At 51.0% G+C, this 17,471-nt stretch overlaps 1 protein-coding gene across 3 annotated transcripts in view; it reads left to right on the forward strand.

Annotated features, from left to right (window-relative positions):
• ZDHHC14 (zinc finger DHHC-type palmitoyltransferase 14) overlaps positions 1-17,471 on the forward strand; it is a 182,502-nt gene that overhangs the window by 147,835 nt on the left and 17,196 nt on the right. For 2 of the 3 annotated variants that reach the window (XM_008154669.3, XM_008154670.2), the window contains exons 4-5: positions 7,600-7,737; positions 12,616-12,664. In XM_008154669.3, coding sequence (XP_008152891.2) covers positions 7,600-7,737; positions 12,616-12,664 — 187 coding nt within the window. The remainder of the gene's footprint in view (positions 1-7,599; positions 7,738-12,615; positions 12,665-17,471) is intronic. The other variant, XM_028129870.2, reaches the window with a different exon arrangement.

Consider the following 17,471-nt stretch of genomic DNA (forward strand, 5'->3'; position numbering starts at 1 on the left):
GTGCTGGCTTGAAGATGGGGGGGGGGGGGGGGCGGGTAATGGGAAGGGGGAGAGGAAGAGAATCCCAACCGCACCAGCTTGGGAGGACCTGAGGCCTGCACCCTGCCCTTGTGATCTTAGCCTGGAGAGACCCTGAACTGGGCTCCTGACCACTAACATTTCCAAGCAGTAGACTGGTGTTGTTTAAAGCCACTACATTCGTGGTAATTTGCCCTTTAGCAATAGAAAACTAATGAAGAATATTCCTTTAACATGATTTTTTCAAAGCTAACTTTTTAAAAAAATAGTAAAATAATGAATTATTTACATGAAAGTTAGGAACAAATTAGGATGTCCACTATCACTGCTAATATGTAACGTTTCTACTTTTCTAACTAACATAGTAGGATGAGAAAACTGTGAACATATAACCATCAAAAATGAGCAGACAATATTATCACTTTTTTTATAGATGATGAGAAAACCAACAATAACAGTACCAACAAACATGAGAGCTAGTTTTTTAAGTCTGGTAGATTTTTTAGACACCAAATAAATACATTGAAATAGGGTACTATGTATCAGGAACCATAGAAGAAATCAAGACACGGTGTCTCCACAAACTTATTTATAAATTCAGTGCAGTTTGAGGCAGGGGACCAGATAAAAAAATAGTAACGTTCTACTCAAAGCCTAAGCTAGCCATAACAACCAACAGCGTTTTGGATAAAGGGCAACGCGGTATTAGACATTATGAAGTCCAAGGTGCGTTCCTAACCCACAGGGCAGCTGGAGTGACCCGTGCGTGGATGTGTGGGAGCGATTTCTGCGTGTCCACTTCCGTTCTCCAAGTCCCCAAAGGGATCATCAAATGCACGGTTCCTGTTGGAGAGGGCCTGGCAGCCGCCGGGGAAGGCCGTGGGGGGGGAACGCACAGCGGGGTGCGCTCGGGGCTCTGGGGAAGCATCTGAGAGCCCAGAGTTCTCGGTGCCGGTCACTACGCCACGTGTCACAGCATCGGGAGGAGTTACTGGGTTGAAGAGCGAGAGGCCCAGCAGGTAGACAGACAGACAGGACAGTAGGACAGAGGCTCAGAGGCTAGCCGGGAAGAGCAGGGTGTCTGAGAGCGTGGAAAAGGCAAGTCCCCTGAGATTGTCTGCTGCTCGTGGAGGCTGCCCCTGGGGTTTCTGCCCTGGCACGTGGGCGGGGCCTCTGCTCCTGGGCCTCAGTGAGCCGTCGGTTTTCCTTAGCGTCTCTTTGGCGGAAGCAGCAGCGCCTGTGAATGCTTTTGGATGCAAGCTGCCTGTCCTGTTTCCTCCCTGTCCCATTCCGCGTCCTCCGGAAGGTTCCTGCGCGCCTCGGCCTGGCCCGTCACCGTGTCCCCGCCTCTGACTTGAACTGAGCGCGTACAGTCACGAGATCCGTCAGCTGCAGACAACGTGGGCGGTGTTTCTTGTCACGGGTCATCCATGTGGGGCCGGGGGTTTCATGAGACTCGCACAGTGACAGAGAAGTGAAGGAATGTCGCCATCACTGAGGCAACTCGCACTTTGCAAGACTTAGAGCCGGGCTCACTCCTGGCTGTGCAGGAGGCTGCCGTTTTCCTACGAGGCTTCCGTCATCCACACGACGAGCTCCGAGCCAGGTTTACCCCCCTCTAAGCACGCAGATAAGGACCTGGGCATGGATGTTGGCACTGACTTCCTCCTGGTTTCCTTAGGAGCCGCTCAGCTGTTTTTCAGAAGGAGATGGGTTTCCATTCCAGCTCATGGTCGGTGACTCAGGGTGACTAGCTCCGGGGCAGGCGACGCCGTCCGGGTCACCTTCCTGACTCACTCGGCTGAGAGGTGACCTTCTTTCCTAGAAGCCCTTCCCTTCCTCTTGTGTCAAATGAACGCCGATCCCGGTTGTCAGGGCGCTGTTTTCTCGTCTCTTCCTGCAGCTCTCATTTCCTGCCTCTCACAGCAGCTCCCTCTCCGCCCCTGGCTGCCTCGGACCCTCTCTCGGCCCTGCTCTGTCCGCCTCCAATCTCCACGCTGCGGCTGGAGCCACGCTTTTGCTCCAGCCAGATAACGCCCCCTCTAACCCCCTCCGTCCGCCCGGCTCCTTCTCAACCAAGAGTTACTTCCTCGAACATTAAAATTGCAAGAGAGCCGAGAGATGCTTCGGAGGCAATACCCAAAATACGGTGAAATCCCACCAAGTCTTTAATCGCTCAGAACAATCTCCTTCATGACATGTTTGTTACGGTCTAAGTACATGTAAGTAGGTACGGATTCCTTAGATGGAACACCCGCGTCCAGGAGTCTGCATGTTAGCAAACCGCCAGGCGATTCTTAGCAAGTGTGAGAGCCTGGAAGGGACTCTCTCCCTGTCCGGGTTCCGCCATCAGGCCCAGGCCCTCGGGATGCGCTGGGATGGCCCCTGTCACAGAGCAGCGGCTTCTGTGTTTATCCCACGAGAAGTGCTCGCCTCACTGCTGCCTGCGATTGTCAGGCTGCAGCTCTGCTTCAAAAAGACTCTCCTTCCATACCCAGAGAAGCCACGGGCAATTACGGCACGAAAGTCTCTCTGCGTCTCTTCTGTCACCTGTTTGTCCTGCTCTCTCTCCCCCAACTGTGGCTCCTGGCCGTGCCTGGGGAGTGCGTGTGCTCACCTCCGCGTCTCACCCCCTTTCGCATCCCGAAGTCTGTCTTTCTCTCAGGTTCGTGTCTCCAGGTCAGACCCAGAACATCTGAGAAAACAGAAGTACAGGCTGGGGCAAAAGTATGTTTACAGTTGTGCCTACTCAAAACAGAGTTTATTCTTAAATTTATTATGTATTAATTATTGTATTAGTATCCATACAAACAACTTAGATTTCACTGAAAGTTTTAGAACAGCATGAGTTATTTAGTGTCTAAGAATGTGGTCCTCTGGCACTTAAGTCAGTTAAAGATTTTTTTTTTCATATATTCTTACTGATTTCAGAGAGAAAAGGAGAGGGAGAGAGAGATAAAACATCAATGATGAGAGAGAATCATTGATCTGCTGCCTCCTGCAGGCCCCCACTAGGGATCCAGCCCGCAACCCGGGCATGTGACCTGACCAGGAATTGAACTGTGACCTCCTGGTTCATAGGTCAATGCTCAACCACTAAGCCACGCTGGCTGAGCTAAAATGTCCTAGGTTTAAAGAAACATCCTTTTCCACTTCATACCTTTAAAAACATTTAACTTAATTAAAATCTAATTACCATTCAAAGTAGGAGTCTCACATTTCAGTTGCATGTTTACGTCTGTAGTTTCACACCCGCAGTCACCCATGGAGAGCGGAGCTGGGTGTGACCCCTTCTCCTGACCACGCGGAGGCCCCGGCTCCCCGAGCCCACGCTCATGGGCAGTCCAGGTGTCCAGCCTGCGCCGGGCCTGAGGTCTGACCTCATCTCTCCCTGCACCCCACTCTCCAGGGCCTAGGTTAGAGCCCAACTTCGGGGACATTTCTAATTCTGAACATTTTTGAACATTGTACTCACACCCAACATTTGCAAATACTTTTCCCTTAATATTTCAGTGGATTTTCCTGTCCCATCCAATTTTAATACTTCTCCGTTCCTCCTTGTTTTTAAGGGCTCTTTTTTATATTCCATCTCTCCCAGAAATGAAACCTTCATTGAACCATTAACTGCCACCCGTCCAAAATGGAGACCATCCCCACACGCCACGATGTTTTGAATGTGCGTCTATAGACGCTTATGGGTAAAGGATTAATCGGGAAAGGTGTTGCCACGCAGCTCAGCGCCTGCGGGTCCTGGGGGCCCCTCCTCACCTCCCTGGGAGCGCCCTCTTGTGGAAAGTGTGGGCTGTGGTCAAGGATAAAGGCAATAATGACGTCACGGGCGCTCAGTGGATGGTAGTTTTCATCATCGTCAATAATATCCTTTTCGTTATTACTTAGCGTTTGGGACTAACAAAATAGGATGTGTCGCCTTTTCCTAGACTGTGGTTTTACTGGCCATTTTAAAGGAACCTTCTTCCCCACTTAGAAGCTGAGGGCAGGTGACTTTTTGGAACTGCTGCCCCCCCCCCTTGAACTCCCCCGCAGCCTCCGGGTCTCCCCGAGGCGTCCTGTGCACTGTGGTTACTGACCCACCTCTGCCTCCGCTGGCAGCAGGAGGCCCCGTCTCCCCGGAGCTGATGCACACGGACAGCCGGACAGCCGTCGGCGCGGCCCTGTCAGCTCAGCCTCCCCGAACAGGTTCAGATTCCACAGGCCCTGCCTCTCCCTGCGGCCGGCTGCCGAATCTCACCTTTGCTGTCACTTTCCCGTGTCTCCCCCTGGCAGCAGGAGCCGGGGTCAGGAATACTAAGGGCAGCCGAAGGCGTCTCTCCCCTCACTTAGAGCGTATTGGGGCGCGTCTGCTCCCCGCCAAGCACTTGCATCGGGGCCAGGGCTCCTGGGGTGACGAGAAGTGATTTCTCACTTCACAGCCTCACCTGGGGAAGGAGAAGAAAACCCACCAACTATCCCAGGGCAGTGAGATGCTAACAGGTGTGATCAGCACACACACACACACACGCGCGCACACACACACGCACACACGCACACACGCCCTGCGCTGACTCGGTCTCTGTGATTAGAGAACCTTCTAGGTGTAGCGCCCCCCCACCACTTTCCCTCCCCCAGGCTCTGTTCCTGGGCGGCCTCGTAGGGAAGAGCTCCCAGGAATCCTGCCCAGATGCTGTGCACAGAGGCCCCTCCCTCTGGCAGGAGCGTCTTCAGAACCCAGGATGTAGCAATGACTCCAAAGTGCTTTTTCAAAGACCCACCCATCGCACACACCCCGCCCCGCCCCCCAGGACAGAGCGCACCCCGTCAGTGTTTCCACAGAAATACACACACCGGCCTCTAATAATATTGTTTGAAGCGTCTCAGATGTTGTGGTTGCACGCAGCTCACGCTGCCAGCTGTCGGCCTCTCCTCCTCCAGATGTTGTCCCTTCCAGCGGCTGCTTCAGCCAGGTCCCCAGGAGCCACGCCTGTGTCAGCTCGGGCCCAGACTCTATGCTCTTCTTCCCTGGAAACCGAGTAACACTACCATAAGCCTCCCCTTCAAACCGACCCCAGGCAGCTCCTGGGCTTCCCCCACTCCCGGAGCCAAGGCCAGGGCGTTCAGAGCAGAACCGTACGGGACTGGGCGAGCCACCCCCACCCCTCACCCCGTCCCAGTTTATCCTTGACCCCAGAGGGAGGATGTTGTGTGCGGCGGGAGAGCAGCCTGATTTCCATGCTGAGGTGGGTGTCCCTCTGTTGGAGTTCATGCCTTGGACTGGGAGGATTTGGAGGCTGAAAGTGTCCTCCCTGGAGAAGATGAGGGACGCCTGGAGGCGCGGGGCGCGTGTGGCTGTTTTCCTTCGCGGCAGGCCTCGCCCTTGATCCTGCCGGGCACTGGCGCATGCTCACTGCCGGCACCGGGCGTTTAGTGGTCAGGTCCGGAGGCCCGTGGAGCCGGGTCCCCTCCCAGCCTTGCTGCACGTCAGCTCTGACGTCGGGCAATGCGCGTGCTCGCCCGGTGTCCTGTTGGTGGTAAGAAGGTTTATTCACTTATGTGACAGATTTTATCAGTGGCTCAGAGTAGGGTTGGCAGAGAAAAGCAAATAACTAAGATAATGTTAGATAACAGTGAGAGTTGCTGATGGGACTTGCTCGTGGGTGGGATGTGAGGGTGAGGGAAAGAACGGAGTCAAGAATGGTGCCTGGGCCCCGGCCACATGGCTCAGTCGGTCGGAGCGTCATCCCATATACCATAAAGGTAGCGGGTTCGACCCCTGGTCGGGGTGTGTATGGGAGGCAACCGATCAATGTCTCTCTCTCTCTCTCTCTCTCTCTCTCTCTCAAAATCAATAAAGCCCTGGCCAGTTTGGCTCAGTGGATAGAGCGTCGGCCTGCGGACTCAAGGGTCCCAGGTTCAATTCCGGTCAAGGGCATGTACCTTGGTTGCGGGCACATCCCCAGTGGGGAGTGTGCAAGAAGCAGCTGATCGATGTTTCTCTCTCATCGATGTTTCTAACTCTCTATCCCTCTCCCTTCCTCTCTGTAAAAAATCAATAAAAATATATTTTAAAAATATTTTAAAAATCAATAAAAACGTATCTTCAGGTGAGGATTAAAGGGGGAAAAAAAGAATGGTGGGATTCTGGGTTGACAGAAGGAGGCGGGAAGTGGGAGGAGGACTGTGTTTGGGGAGGGAGAAGGGAAGTTCTCTCGGGTCAAGGCTGAGATGGCAGGTGGCTCAGCGCGAGGCTGTTGCTGACAGCGGCATGTGGCCACTTTGGCGCCATCCGGTAGAGTTGGTGTTGGAACTTGGGGTAAAGAGCTTGCCCGTGAGAGCAAGTGTCCGTGGAGAGGGGCAGAGGCAGCCTGGCCCTGGGTGGGGCCCACACTGTTAGCTGTGCCCCTGCCCCCACGCCCTGCTGTCCTCTGCAGCTGTGAGCCCAGGGAAGAGGATTTGGAGGTCGGCCTCACAGCTGGAATGGAGGCTCCGTCCCCGTGCCTCTGGCCCAGCCTCCTCGCCGCACCCATTTCCTGCGCTCCTGTGCCGAGAGGGAGAGGTCTCCCAAGACGACAGCCTCAGTCTTGGGGAAGTCTGGCTGATTCACGTGTTTTCTCTGTGCACTTCTGCGTGTGGACCTCGCCATGGCGCAGCCTGTGTAGGTCACTGACATGGGGGAATGGCATGGTTTGACTCAGGGGTTCCCTCTCCCGCTGCGCTCGGAGTCCGTCACTCACGTGGGCACACCAGTCAGAATTGCTTTCCTTGGAGGGTCAGCATCTTAGAGCCACTGGCTTGTCACCAGGACCGTGAGCTCTGAGACTTCTCTCCAGATCCTCTGCGAGGACTGGCTGCTTCTTATGACTCAGTGGTTGAGTGTCAGCCTGTGAACCAGGAGGTCACGGGTTCAATTCCCAGTCTGGGCAGCTGCCCGCATTGCGGGCCCAATCCCCAGTGGGGGGCGTGCAGGAGATAGCCGATCCATGGTTCTCTCTCATCATTGAAGTTTCTATCTCTCCTCCACTCCCTTCCTCTCTGAAATCAATAAAAATATATTTTTTAAAATATCACTTCTTCTCCGACTATTGAAATAGCGGAGACATTTCTTAGGAAACAGTCGTCATTAGGATGGGAGACCAGGGATTGTCCCCCTGTCCTGTCCCTGGCCCCTGGGGACCTCTCTGTCTGGTCACCATGAGAACCTGTACCCACAAAGGCGGGGACCCCACACCATCCTGTCCAGCTCTCAAGTCAGAGGTGTTGGTACCGTCTTAAGGAAAGACTGTTCTGTGAACCAGAGTCCTTCTATTTGCATTTGTTGTTTTACCGAAGGGTGAACTCTTACTTTTCTAATTGTAATGAGAATAAATGTGTACTCGGTTTCCTTTGAACAGACAAGTTCTGTTGAAAGAATAATCATGTTCTTGAAATGTCTTCATGTTAAGCCTTGCTCTGAGTGGTGCATGTGTAAATACGTAGTTATATTATTGTTACGTTATCAGCATTGGGGCGGGGGGGGGGGCTCCTTCATGTAAAAAGACACTTTATTAATTGATTCCCCTTTTTTTTCTTTTCTGCCTCTCTTTTCAGAACGGTTTGATCACCACTGTCCCTGGGTAGGCAACTGTGTGGGGAAAAGAAACTACAGATTTTTTTATATGTTTATTTTATCTCTGTCTTTTCTGACAGTCTTTATATTTGCATTCGTTATCACCCACGTCATTCTTCGTAAGTATGCTGGTGGGATCAGATTACGTATGTAGCCATTTGCCTGACTTTGGTTTTCTGATTTAAGTTTGATTTACTATTTTGATCATTCCGGGCTTTCTCTTCCTTCTCTCCACCTTCTCCCTGTCCCCTCCTCACTTCCGCTGCCCCTTCCCCCTTTGCTTCTGCCTTCCTCCCTCCTACCTCAGCCCCCTCCTTTCCACTCCCCATCCCCCATCTTTCCAAGGTCACACCTGGGACAGGCTCCCCCACTTTTTCCTTGATACTTGTCCCTATTCCCACCTCAGTGACTGCACTTTCCCGTCTGCTAAGGAGCCCCCAGGAAGAATCACCCCCACATTTTCTCAAAGGATATTGTGCTGCACTAATGACCGAGCTTTTTAACATTTTGACGTGGTATCTACTTAAGCAGAGCAGTCACCTCCCTAGAAAAAGGTGTGGGGATAACGCCTGTGTTTTCTTGCACACAGATCTACATGTTAAAGGTACACATTGGACAAGATGTTCAGTTATCTGCTAGAACATTAGGAAGCTACGGCGGGCATTTAAAGGAAGCAGCCTGGTTAGAAATGAGATTTGGATGTAAAGAACTTTGAGATATATATCCGCCTAAGCAAATGGCATTTTTCATTCCCATTCTGAAGGCCGTAACTCTGAGTTCCTTTTGTCTCTTGGCCTTTTACTTTCCTACAGTAGGCAGTGATGAGAAGGAAGTTAATTGGCTTTGAACTATAAATTTAAGCCTTTAAACTCCCATTACAGTGCCATTAGCAACATTAAAGACCAGCGGGGCCTCTTGTCCACATTCCTGAAGTACAGCCACGTTAGCAAGTACAGAGCCTCTTTCTGGAATGTTCCAGAAAGTATCTGAGTACATGCCTCACTTTCCTCCCAAGCAGCAGCTCTCAAACCTCAAAGGGGTGCACTGAGGCTGCAGTCAGAAATGTTTCCTCCTCTTCTCTCCAGGGGGGCTGTATGGGCCTGTGTGGGCCTGGGGAAGTGGATGGTAAGGAAAGTTTCACATTAGTTCTTTTTATTTTTATTTTAAAGTATATTTTTATTGATTACAGAGAGGAAGGGAGAGAGAGAAAGAGATGGAAACATCAAAGAGAGAATCATGGATCAGCTACCTCCTGTACACCCCACACTGGGGATTGAGCCTGCAATCTGGAATCGAACATGACCTCCTGTTTCATAGGTCAACGCTCAACCTCTGAGCCATACCAGTCGGACTCACATTAGTTCTTTTTAGATATTGGTCAATTTTGGACATTAAGTGGAGTACCCAAAATTTTAACAGCATTTTAAATCCTAGTTCCCATTTTTTCTTACTGAAATCCCTTCATCTGAAGGTGACACAGATTTGTAACATATGCCTGAGCGCCATCACTTGGCGGGGCTGCAAGAACAGAGGTGACATTGGTTCAGACCTCCCCCACGCGGCCTGGGGGGGATGCCAGCATGGCTCTGCAATTTTCAGTTGGATAATGGCAAAAGCAGCCGGGATCCAAAGAATCGAGAGAAGACGCGATTGCGTACACACCTGTGGAGAAGTAATGTGCTGTTCCAGCACATTTTCTATGACACTACAAAACAGTGTTTAAACTTTACGTATTTTGTTAATCCTCCTCCGAGAATATTTTTTCCATTGACTTTTAGATATAGTGGAAGGGAGGGGGAGAGGCAGAGAGAGAGAGAAAACATCTATGTGAGAGAGACACATCGATTGGTTGCCCCCTAAGGGCCCTGGATAGAGCCTGCAACCGAGGTACGTGCCCCTGACCAGAATCAAACCCAGGACCCTTCAGTCCATGGGCCAACGCTCCAACCACTAAGCCAAACCAGCTAAGGCTAAACATTACATTTTTCTGTCATCTTTAGTAGCTTCAGAATGCTTTCCTATACTGGTATATATAATCACATTGTATGTATGGCCTTGCCCTTACTAGGTGTACCGGTTAATAATGAGGATTTTTTTTAATAGATGGAGTTACACATATGTTGGTATATATGCGATTTGATATGTGTGCTATTTTGTTGTATTGACAGCAAGCTTCAAAATTTTATATGTCAAATTTTCTGAAGGTGTTAACATCGTAGATATTTTTACGCTTAAAAATGTTGAATTTCGTGCCAAAAAAAAGAGCATTTGCGGGAAGTTTTAATTCATTACTTTATTTTGAAGAAAAAGTTATCATATACTTCGGGAAGCTTATGATGAACATGCTCCATCTCAAGATCTTGTGAACAAGGGTTTAAACACTTTAAAAGTGATGATTTCGATGTGAAAGACAAAGAACGTCCAGGTCAACCGAAAAAGTTTGAAGACCAACAATGACAAGCATTATTGGATGAAGATGCGTGTCAAACTAAAAAACAACTTGCAGAAAGATTAAACGTTGCTCAGCAAGCAATTTCTGATCGTTTACAAGTAATGGGAAAGATTTTAAGGAAGGAAAATGGGTGCCACATCAACTGAACGAAAGACACATGGAAAACCGAAAAGTCATCAGTAAAATGTTGTTTCAACATCATGAAAGAAAGTCTTTTTTGCATCAAATTGTGACTGGCGAAAAGTGGCTGCATTGTGGGAGTTACAGGCAGCGTTGAGAATCCCAAATGTACAAAATCATGGGTTGATCCAGGTCAACCATCAACATCGACTGCAAGGCCAAATCACTTTGGAAAGAAGACAATGCTCTGAGTTTGGTGGGATCAGGAAGGTGTGGTGTACTATGAGCTTCTAAAACCAGGTGAAACCGTTAATACTGATCGCTACCAACAACAAATAATCAATTTGAACCATGCTTTGATTGTGAAACGACCAGAATGTGCCAGAAGACATGGCAAAGTAATTTTGCTTCATGATGATGCACCATCACACACTTCAAAACCAGTTAAAGACATGTTAAAAGATCTCGCCTGGGAAGTATTAACCCACCTGCTGTATTCACTAGAACTTGCTGAGCAGCACTTCAAAACGTACGAAGAAGTGGAAAATGGGGTCTCTGAATGGTCTGCCTCAAAATAAGAAAAGTTCTATTGGGACGGCATCCACAAATTTCCTGAAAGATGGGGGAAATATATAGCTAGCGATGGACATTACTTTGAATAAAGCACTTTTGATGTTTCTCTTGAAATTATCGTGTTTTCTTTGATTAAAAAATCCGCCATTATTAACTGATACCCCTAGTACATTCTGGATAATAAGGGCCCATTTTATTTGCTCAGCCACATATACAAATTCTGGGAACACACACACACACACACACACACACGCGCGCGCGCGCGCACGCGCCTGACCACAGCGGGTTGTGATGTACATTTCACTGTCACCTCCTTTACACTTCACTCACCCGAGCTCAGAAAACAGGTTTGCTGTGGCTTTATGCTTGTGCATTGTTAATCCAGTCTCCACACAAAACGCATTTGGAACGGATCTGTCCACAAGTTACCCGAATGTATTGTACAAACACAAATAATGATTTTCCTCTCCTCTTGCTCTGCACCCCAGCGCCCCCTCCATACCCCCCATTTGGCTTGATCTTAGTCCCCATGACCGCCTAAGATTGCAGCTGGGGAGCTGTCACCCGAGTTCTCCCTGCCAGGTCGTGGGGGACGGGGCTGGGAGGGTACAGTGGGGTGAGGATCTGTTATTGCAGATCCCTGACAAGGCGAGGTCTGGAATTCTCACAGAAGAAGGAGAGTTTGGGAAAGTGATACAAGTCAGGTCCAGGAGGGACAGAGAAATCATTGCTTCGGGTCTCATCTTGCCTCAAAGTTGTGTTTGCTCGAAGACCTGCCACTCCCCCTGCTGGTTTCGCCCTATGGCCCTAGCAGGGATGGAAGAGGGAGCCCTAAGCTTTCCTTGTTAGCTCTCCCAGGGGCTGACATCCTAGTTCACGAGGCACATCCTCGTGCCTCTGCTGTGGCCAGTGGGCGCAGAGAGGAGGGGAGGACGCACAGAGGGAATGGGAACTTGAGGAAGAATGTGGAGCCGTCCACTCACAGCCTTCCCATCGCTGGACAGGTTTCCACGCACACAGTGGGGCCTGGGACCCTGCTGTAACTCCCACACTGCAGCCACGCCAGCGCCGTGTGCCACGGGAATGCACTAGGACCATCCTGTTCCTATCAGCCCTCCCTGGTCATCTCATCGCTGCCCGGGGCCACACCAGGTCCCCAAACACGGGGCTCTGCGTAGCACATCAGGGACCCGCATCACCCCACAGTGGGACATCCACAGTTCCTCCCATGGGCTGAGTCACAGAAACTACAATGTCAACCCGTAAACTAAAGATCGCCTCTCGTCAGATGCATCTTCACTCAAGCCCTTAAAGAAATGTTTTCTGGCATAAAGCGTTTTCAACCCACAAGGAGTCAGCAGTAGACTTCAGCGTGATGCGTGTGTGTCCTCTGGGCAGAGAAAGACGTAATTTCATATGTAGCCTCGTGTCTAGGACCTCCAGGGTCAGAAGCTAACAAACCCTGGGGAAACAGTCTTTCATGAAAGAAGAGGGGGAAACCGCCTGCAGTATTCTGTTTTCCTATTAGGATGAGGGAAACGAAGGAGGCATCAGAACTACAGTGTATGGGAGAGGATGCAGACGTCCGTCTGCTTTGACTGAAAAACCATCCTGCAGCTGTTGCCTCTCGTTGTGAATCTGCCACTTTCCCGTTGAGTAACTTCAGTGGCGTCGCCATCCAGGACCGTGCCCGGGGCCGCAGCACACACGCAGTACAGTTATTTCACTGATCCGGAGACGCCGGTGGTTTTCGTGCCGATGAGAGAGCTCCGCCTGAGGCTGTCTTTCTGGAGGGGAATGTTTGAATACTGGATGTTGGTCTTCATACTAAATGTTGGTTTTGTGCCCACAGGTTCACAGCAAACGGGATTCCTCAATGCGATCAAGGACAGTCCCGCCAGATATCCTTTGTGGGTGTGGTGTGGTGTGCGAGGCTGAGGTGCCACGTGTCGGACCGCCCTCCTCGGTCACCTGCCTCTCCGCCCTGTGCCCTGGCTTGTCTTCTCAGCAATCGTATTCCTTTTTGTCCCGTGAGGCATCGGAGAACTCCCTAACGTTCCCTGGCGTGAGGAGTGGCGTCCGAATGCTCCAGCTCCGAGGGGCGCGTGTCGCCCAGTCTCGGTCGCCGTGCTCTCTAGCGAGAAAGCAGGTGTGCGCTCTTGCCCGCCCCCAGGAACCCACATGGATGTGTTGCAGCGGGTTGGTCTGGGGGGAAGCGGGGCTGCAAGCTACAGACTGGCTTCGTTCCGATCAGCGGGTGGTCCTTACAGAACCCTTATGGGTGTCCCTGTGTGGGCCCGTTCTTGGCTGGCAGCCCCCAGGGGGGAACCCCGTGAGCTTCTGTCTGGGTTCTGTCTGGGGTCAGTTTGGCCTTCCTCTGGGCAGGACAGGTGACCCGTATGAACTTTCAGGAACGGAACACCTTTCCCAGCCCTGGAGGGACCAAACATGGTCACTCTCACGTCGGGTGGGTGCGTCCCATCCTCACAGCATATACGGGCACGTACCGTAGTATTTTGAACTCCGTGAAAGGCAGATGTTCACCCATTAGGTTCTTGCGTGGGCTCCCACTCCCTTCGCTGTCCACTGAGGTTTTCCACTCATTGGTGTGGCGCCCGCCAGCCGGCCCCACTGACCGCTCCATCTGGGCCCAAGCTCTCTCTCGTCTTCAGGTAACCAGGTGGCCTGGACTTGAACTCCCCATTATTCCCAGGAGTCCTCATCTCGGGGTAGGAACTCTTAAGAAAGGGACTGAGATGTACCCATCACCTGCCTACATCTGTCCGGAGCGGGGGGTGGTAGGTGGGGGGGAGGCATGGACTGACGTCAGTGACGGGGACTCCTCGCTGTGGGGGAGGCTGAGGGAGCTCAGCTGCTCCGCTCCCGGGGCCTTCGGGCTGCCCGCTGCTCCACGTGGTTGTCTGGGCACCTGCAGACACGCCCTCCCCGCTGAGCGGCACAGTGTGTGGCTGGGCCTGTTGGTGGGGGCGGGGGGTGCCGTCCACTGCAGACCTCCCCACCCAGGGAGGATCTTGTCACCTCACAATCCTGGGATGAGGCCTAAGGAAAGACCGGTAGCGAGTCCTGGACGGGCCACAGCTTTACTTCCTGCTCCATCACAGCTGACTAGGAGGTTCAGGTCATTTCTTTAAACCCTTTTGTGCCTCAGTTCTTGGCTTTAAGCCTCTAAATTTGTGGCTATTTGTTACAGTAGTCAACCACCACTCTGTACTAGACAGTGCTGCGCCAACAAAACCAACTATTCGGGACATGTGTGAGCATGCTCACATGCGTGGGGGAGTGATCTCCAGGAGGCGCCGGCTGCGGCGGGCAGCTCTGCCAGGCCTCCCGCCAGAGCACAGTCTGCGGCTCTCACGGGCTGGCTGTGCTCGGAATCTGTAGAGGCAAGTGCACTGTGTTCCCCATGAGGGAAGGGGCAGGTGTTGCTGATGGAAGGGAGGAAGGAGTGGCGATGTATCGGGGTGGCACGCCGACTTTGCTGCAGAAACTATTCACATGGAAAGTGGGGAGGGGGCAGGGGGGAGAGAAATGCTCTTATTTGGTCCAGAGCAACATTTTAGCTTATTTTCTCTCGGAAGATCACTCGCAGGCGGAGGTAAAGAGTTTTCCCACGGCCCGGTGTGTGAACACTCACAAAAACCTCAGCTGCTGTCTTTCCAGGGTTGCCACATCGCACTGCTGACCCTCCCCCACAGCCCGATGTCGTCCCCTCGAGGCTGTTTCCTAAGCCTGGCCCCACGTTCAGGAGCCTGGTGGCCTCGACCTGCCCCTCGCAGCACGTGCCCGGCTGTATGAGCTTCCTGTGGCTGCTGTAACGAAGAGCCACAAGTTGATAAATGTATTATCTCACAGCCCTACAGGTCAGAGTCCAGTGGGCCCGGCTGTGTTCTGCTCCGGGTCCCACGAGGCTGAATTCAAGGTGTTGTCCAACCTGGACTCTTACCTGAAGGCCCGGGGAGCATCCTCTCCCAGGCTCACTCAGGGACTGGCTGAATTCCTGGGGAACAGGACAGGTCCCCGTTTCTTGATGCATTCCCTGGCTCATGACTCCTTTTCTCTGCAAAGCCAGCAACAGCGGATCACGTCCCTCTCACACTGTGAATCTCTCCTTCCTTCCCTCCTGCCATTGCTCTGACCTCTGCCAGAGCCTCCCTGCTTTTGCAGACGGGCCCTGCCCTCATCATTTTGGGTCATCTCCCATCTCAAGGCCCATAACCTACAACCCACCAACTCCCTTTTGACTGGTGGGGAATGTAGTCTCAGGGGCCAGGGACTGGGCATCTTTGGGGAGGCCCTTGCCTGTCTGCCCCTCAGGCCTTCATGCAGCTCACTAGCTGTCCAGTCACTTCTGCGTCTACAACGCTGACCTCCCTCCCCTGTTCTGCCCTTTCTGTTTTTTTGTTTTGTTTTGTTTTGTTTCTTTCTTTTGTTTTTCTTTTTTTTTTTAATGAATCTTTATTGTTCAGATTACAATTGTTTCTCCTTTTTCCCCACATATCTCCCCACCACCCAGTTCCCACCCCCCTCTGCCCCTACCTCCCCCCCGCTGTCCTTATCCATAGGTGTATGATTTTTGTCCAGTCTCTTCCCATACTCTCCACACAGACACCCCTTTCCCCCTAAGAATTATCAATCCACTCCCATTCTATGCCTCTGATTCTATTAAGTTCACCAGTTTATTCTGTTCCTCAGATTTTTAATTCACTTGACTTTTAGATTCACTTGTTGATAGATATGTATTTGTTGTTCATAATTTTTATCTTTCTTCTTCTTTTTCCTCTTTTTAAAGAATACCTTTCAGCATTTCATATAATGCTGGTTTGGTGGTGATGAACTCCTTTAGCTTTTTCTTATCTGTGAAGCTCTTTATCTGCCCTTCAATTCTGAATGATAACTTTGCTGGGTAGAGTAGTCTTGATTGTAGGTTCCTGCTATTCATCACTTTGAATATTTCTTGCCACTCCCGTCTGGCCTGCATGGTTTCTGTTGAGAAATTAGCTGATAATCGTATGGGAGCTCCCTTGTAGGTAACAAACTGTTTTTCTCTTGCTGCTTGTAAGATTCTCTCTTTGTCTTTTGCTCTTGGCATTTTAATTATGATGTGTCTTGGTGTGGTCCTCTTTGGATTCCTTTTGTTTGGGGTTCTGTGCGCTTCCTGGACTTGTAAGTCTATTTCTTTCATCAGGTGGGGGAAGTTTTCGTTCATTATTTCTTCAAATAGGTTTTCAGCATCTTGCTCTCTCTCTTCTTCTGGTACCCCCATAATTCTGATGTTGGTTCGCTTGAAGTTGTCCCAGAGGCTTCTTACACTATCTTCAACTTTCTGAATTCTCTTCTCTTCATGCTTCTCTGGAGGAGTGTCCTTGGCCTCTTTGTATTCCAAATCTTTGAGTTGATTCTTGCAATCCTCTAGTCTGCTTTTGGGTCTCTGTATAATATTTTTTATCTCAGTGTATGTTTAATTTCTAGTTGGTCCTTTTTCATATCCTCGAGGGTCTCATTGAATTTATCGGCCTTTTCCATGAAATTCTTGAAAAACCTTATAACTGTGGTTTTGAACTCTATGTTCAGTCGCTTGTTCTCCTCCATTTCTTTGGTTTGTGATCTGTTTCCTTGCCTTCTCATATTCTCTGCTTCCCTGAGTTGGTAGGGTAGCTTTGTGTACTAGGTGTCCTATTGGTTCAACAGGTCAGCCTCCCAGTTACCTGAGGTGGACACTCTTGGTGTACCCTTGTGTACTGTGTGTCCCCCAGCAGGAGCTACAGCAAGGGCTAGTTTTCTCCTCCTTTGCTTGGGCGGTTTTGGAGCAGTCTGACTGGAGCTGCAGTTAATTTGGATGAGCTGCCACAGAACAGGCCATTTATATGCAAAAGCCGCTGTGTGGAGCCTGGGCGGGTTTGTAGAATGTGCGGGGCGGGGCCTCAGGGCTGGGCGGGGTCTCAGGGCGTCACTAGGCTGGGGCGTGGCCAACGGCGATGGCTGCCGTCAGCCGTCTCTGCCTTTCCCGTTTCCAAGTCCCTGCGCCCCGCGCTCCAGCGCAGTAAACAATGATTGCTGGGCGCACCACTGCAAAAAAGTCACTCTCACTTTCCGACCCGATGGCCGAGAGTCCAGCTTCTCCCCGTAGGTGCCTGGGTCCCCCGAGTGTCCCCAGAAACTGGATTTCAGAGCAATCGGGAGCTTGTCTCCCTGCGGGTTGAAGAAAAACCGCGCGCCCAGTCGCCCGCTGCCAGCCCGATTCGCGTGCCTCCGTACCTCAGCTCCCCAGCGTTTGTGCTCCTTTCTTTTCCTAGTTGTAAATCTTCCACTCAGCCAGCTTTCCCGTGGTTCTGGGTGGTAGACGCTCTGTCCCTTAGTTGTACCCTCGAAATTGTTGTGTGAGGCAGCAGATTAGCTGCTTAACTATGCCGCCATCTTTCAAAGGTGCCCTTTCTGTTAATTCAGGAGAGACGATGAGAGACAAAAAGGATGGGTAAAAATATATGTTTATACACACAGACATATAAGAAGAGAGAGAGAGAGAGAGAGAGAGACTCTTTCCTTCTCTGAGTTCAAGTTGAAAATGGTAACAGAGGCCCATGGAGACTTGTTGAACCATCACAGTTTACAGGGATTGTTATCCTTACAGCTTTGCTCCTGCTGACTTGGTCCCACTGGTTTTGTGGCATCTCCTGACCCACTGTCATG

Source organism: Eptesicus fuscus, chromosome 10 (assembly GCF_027574615.1).
Source record: "Eptesicus fuscus isolate TK198812 chromosome 10, DD_ASM_mEF_20220401, whole genome shotgun sequence".
Taxonomy (NCBI): Eukaryota; Metazoa; Chordata; class Mammalia; order Chiroptera; family Vespertilionidae; genus Eptesicus; species Eptesicus fuscus.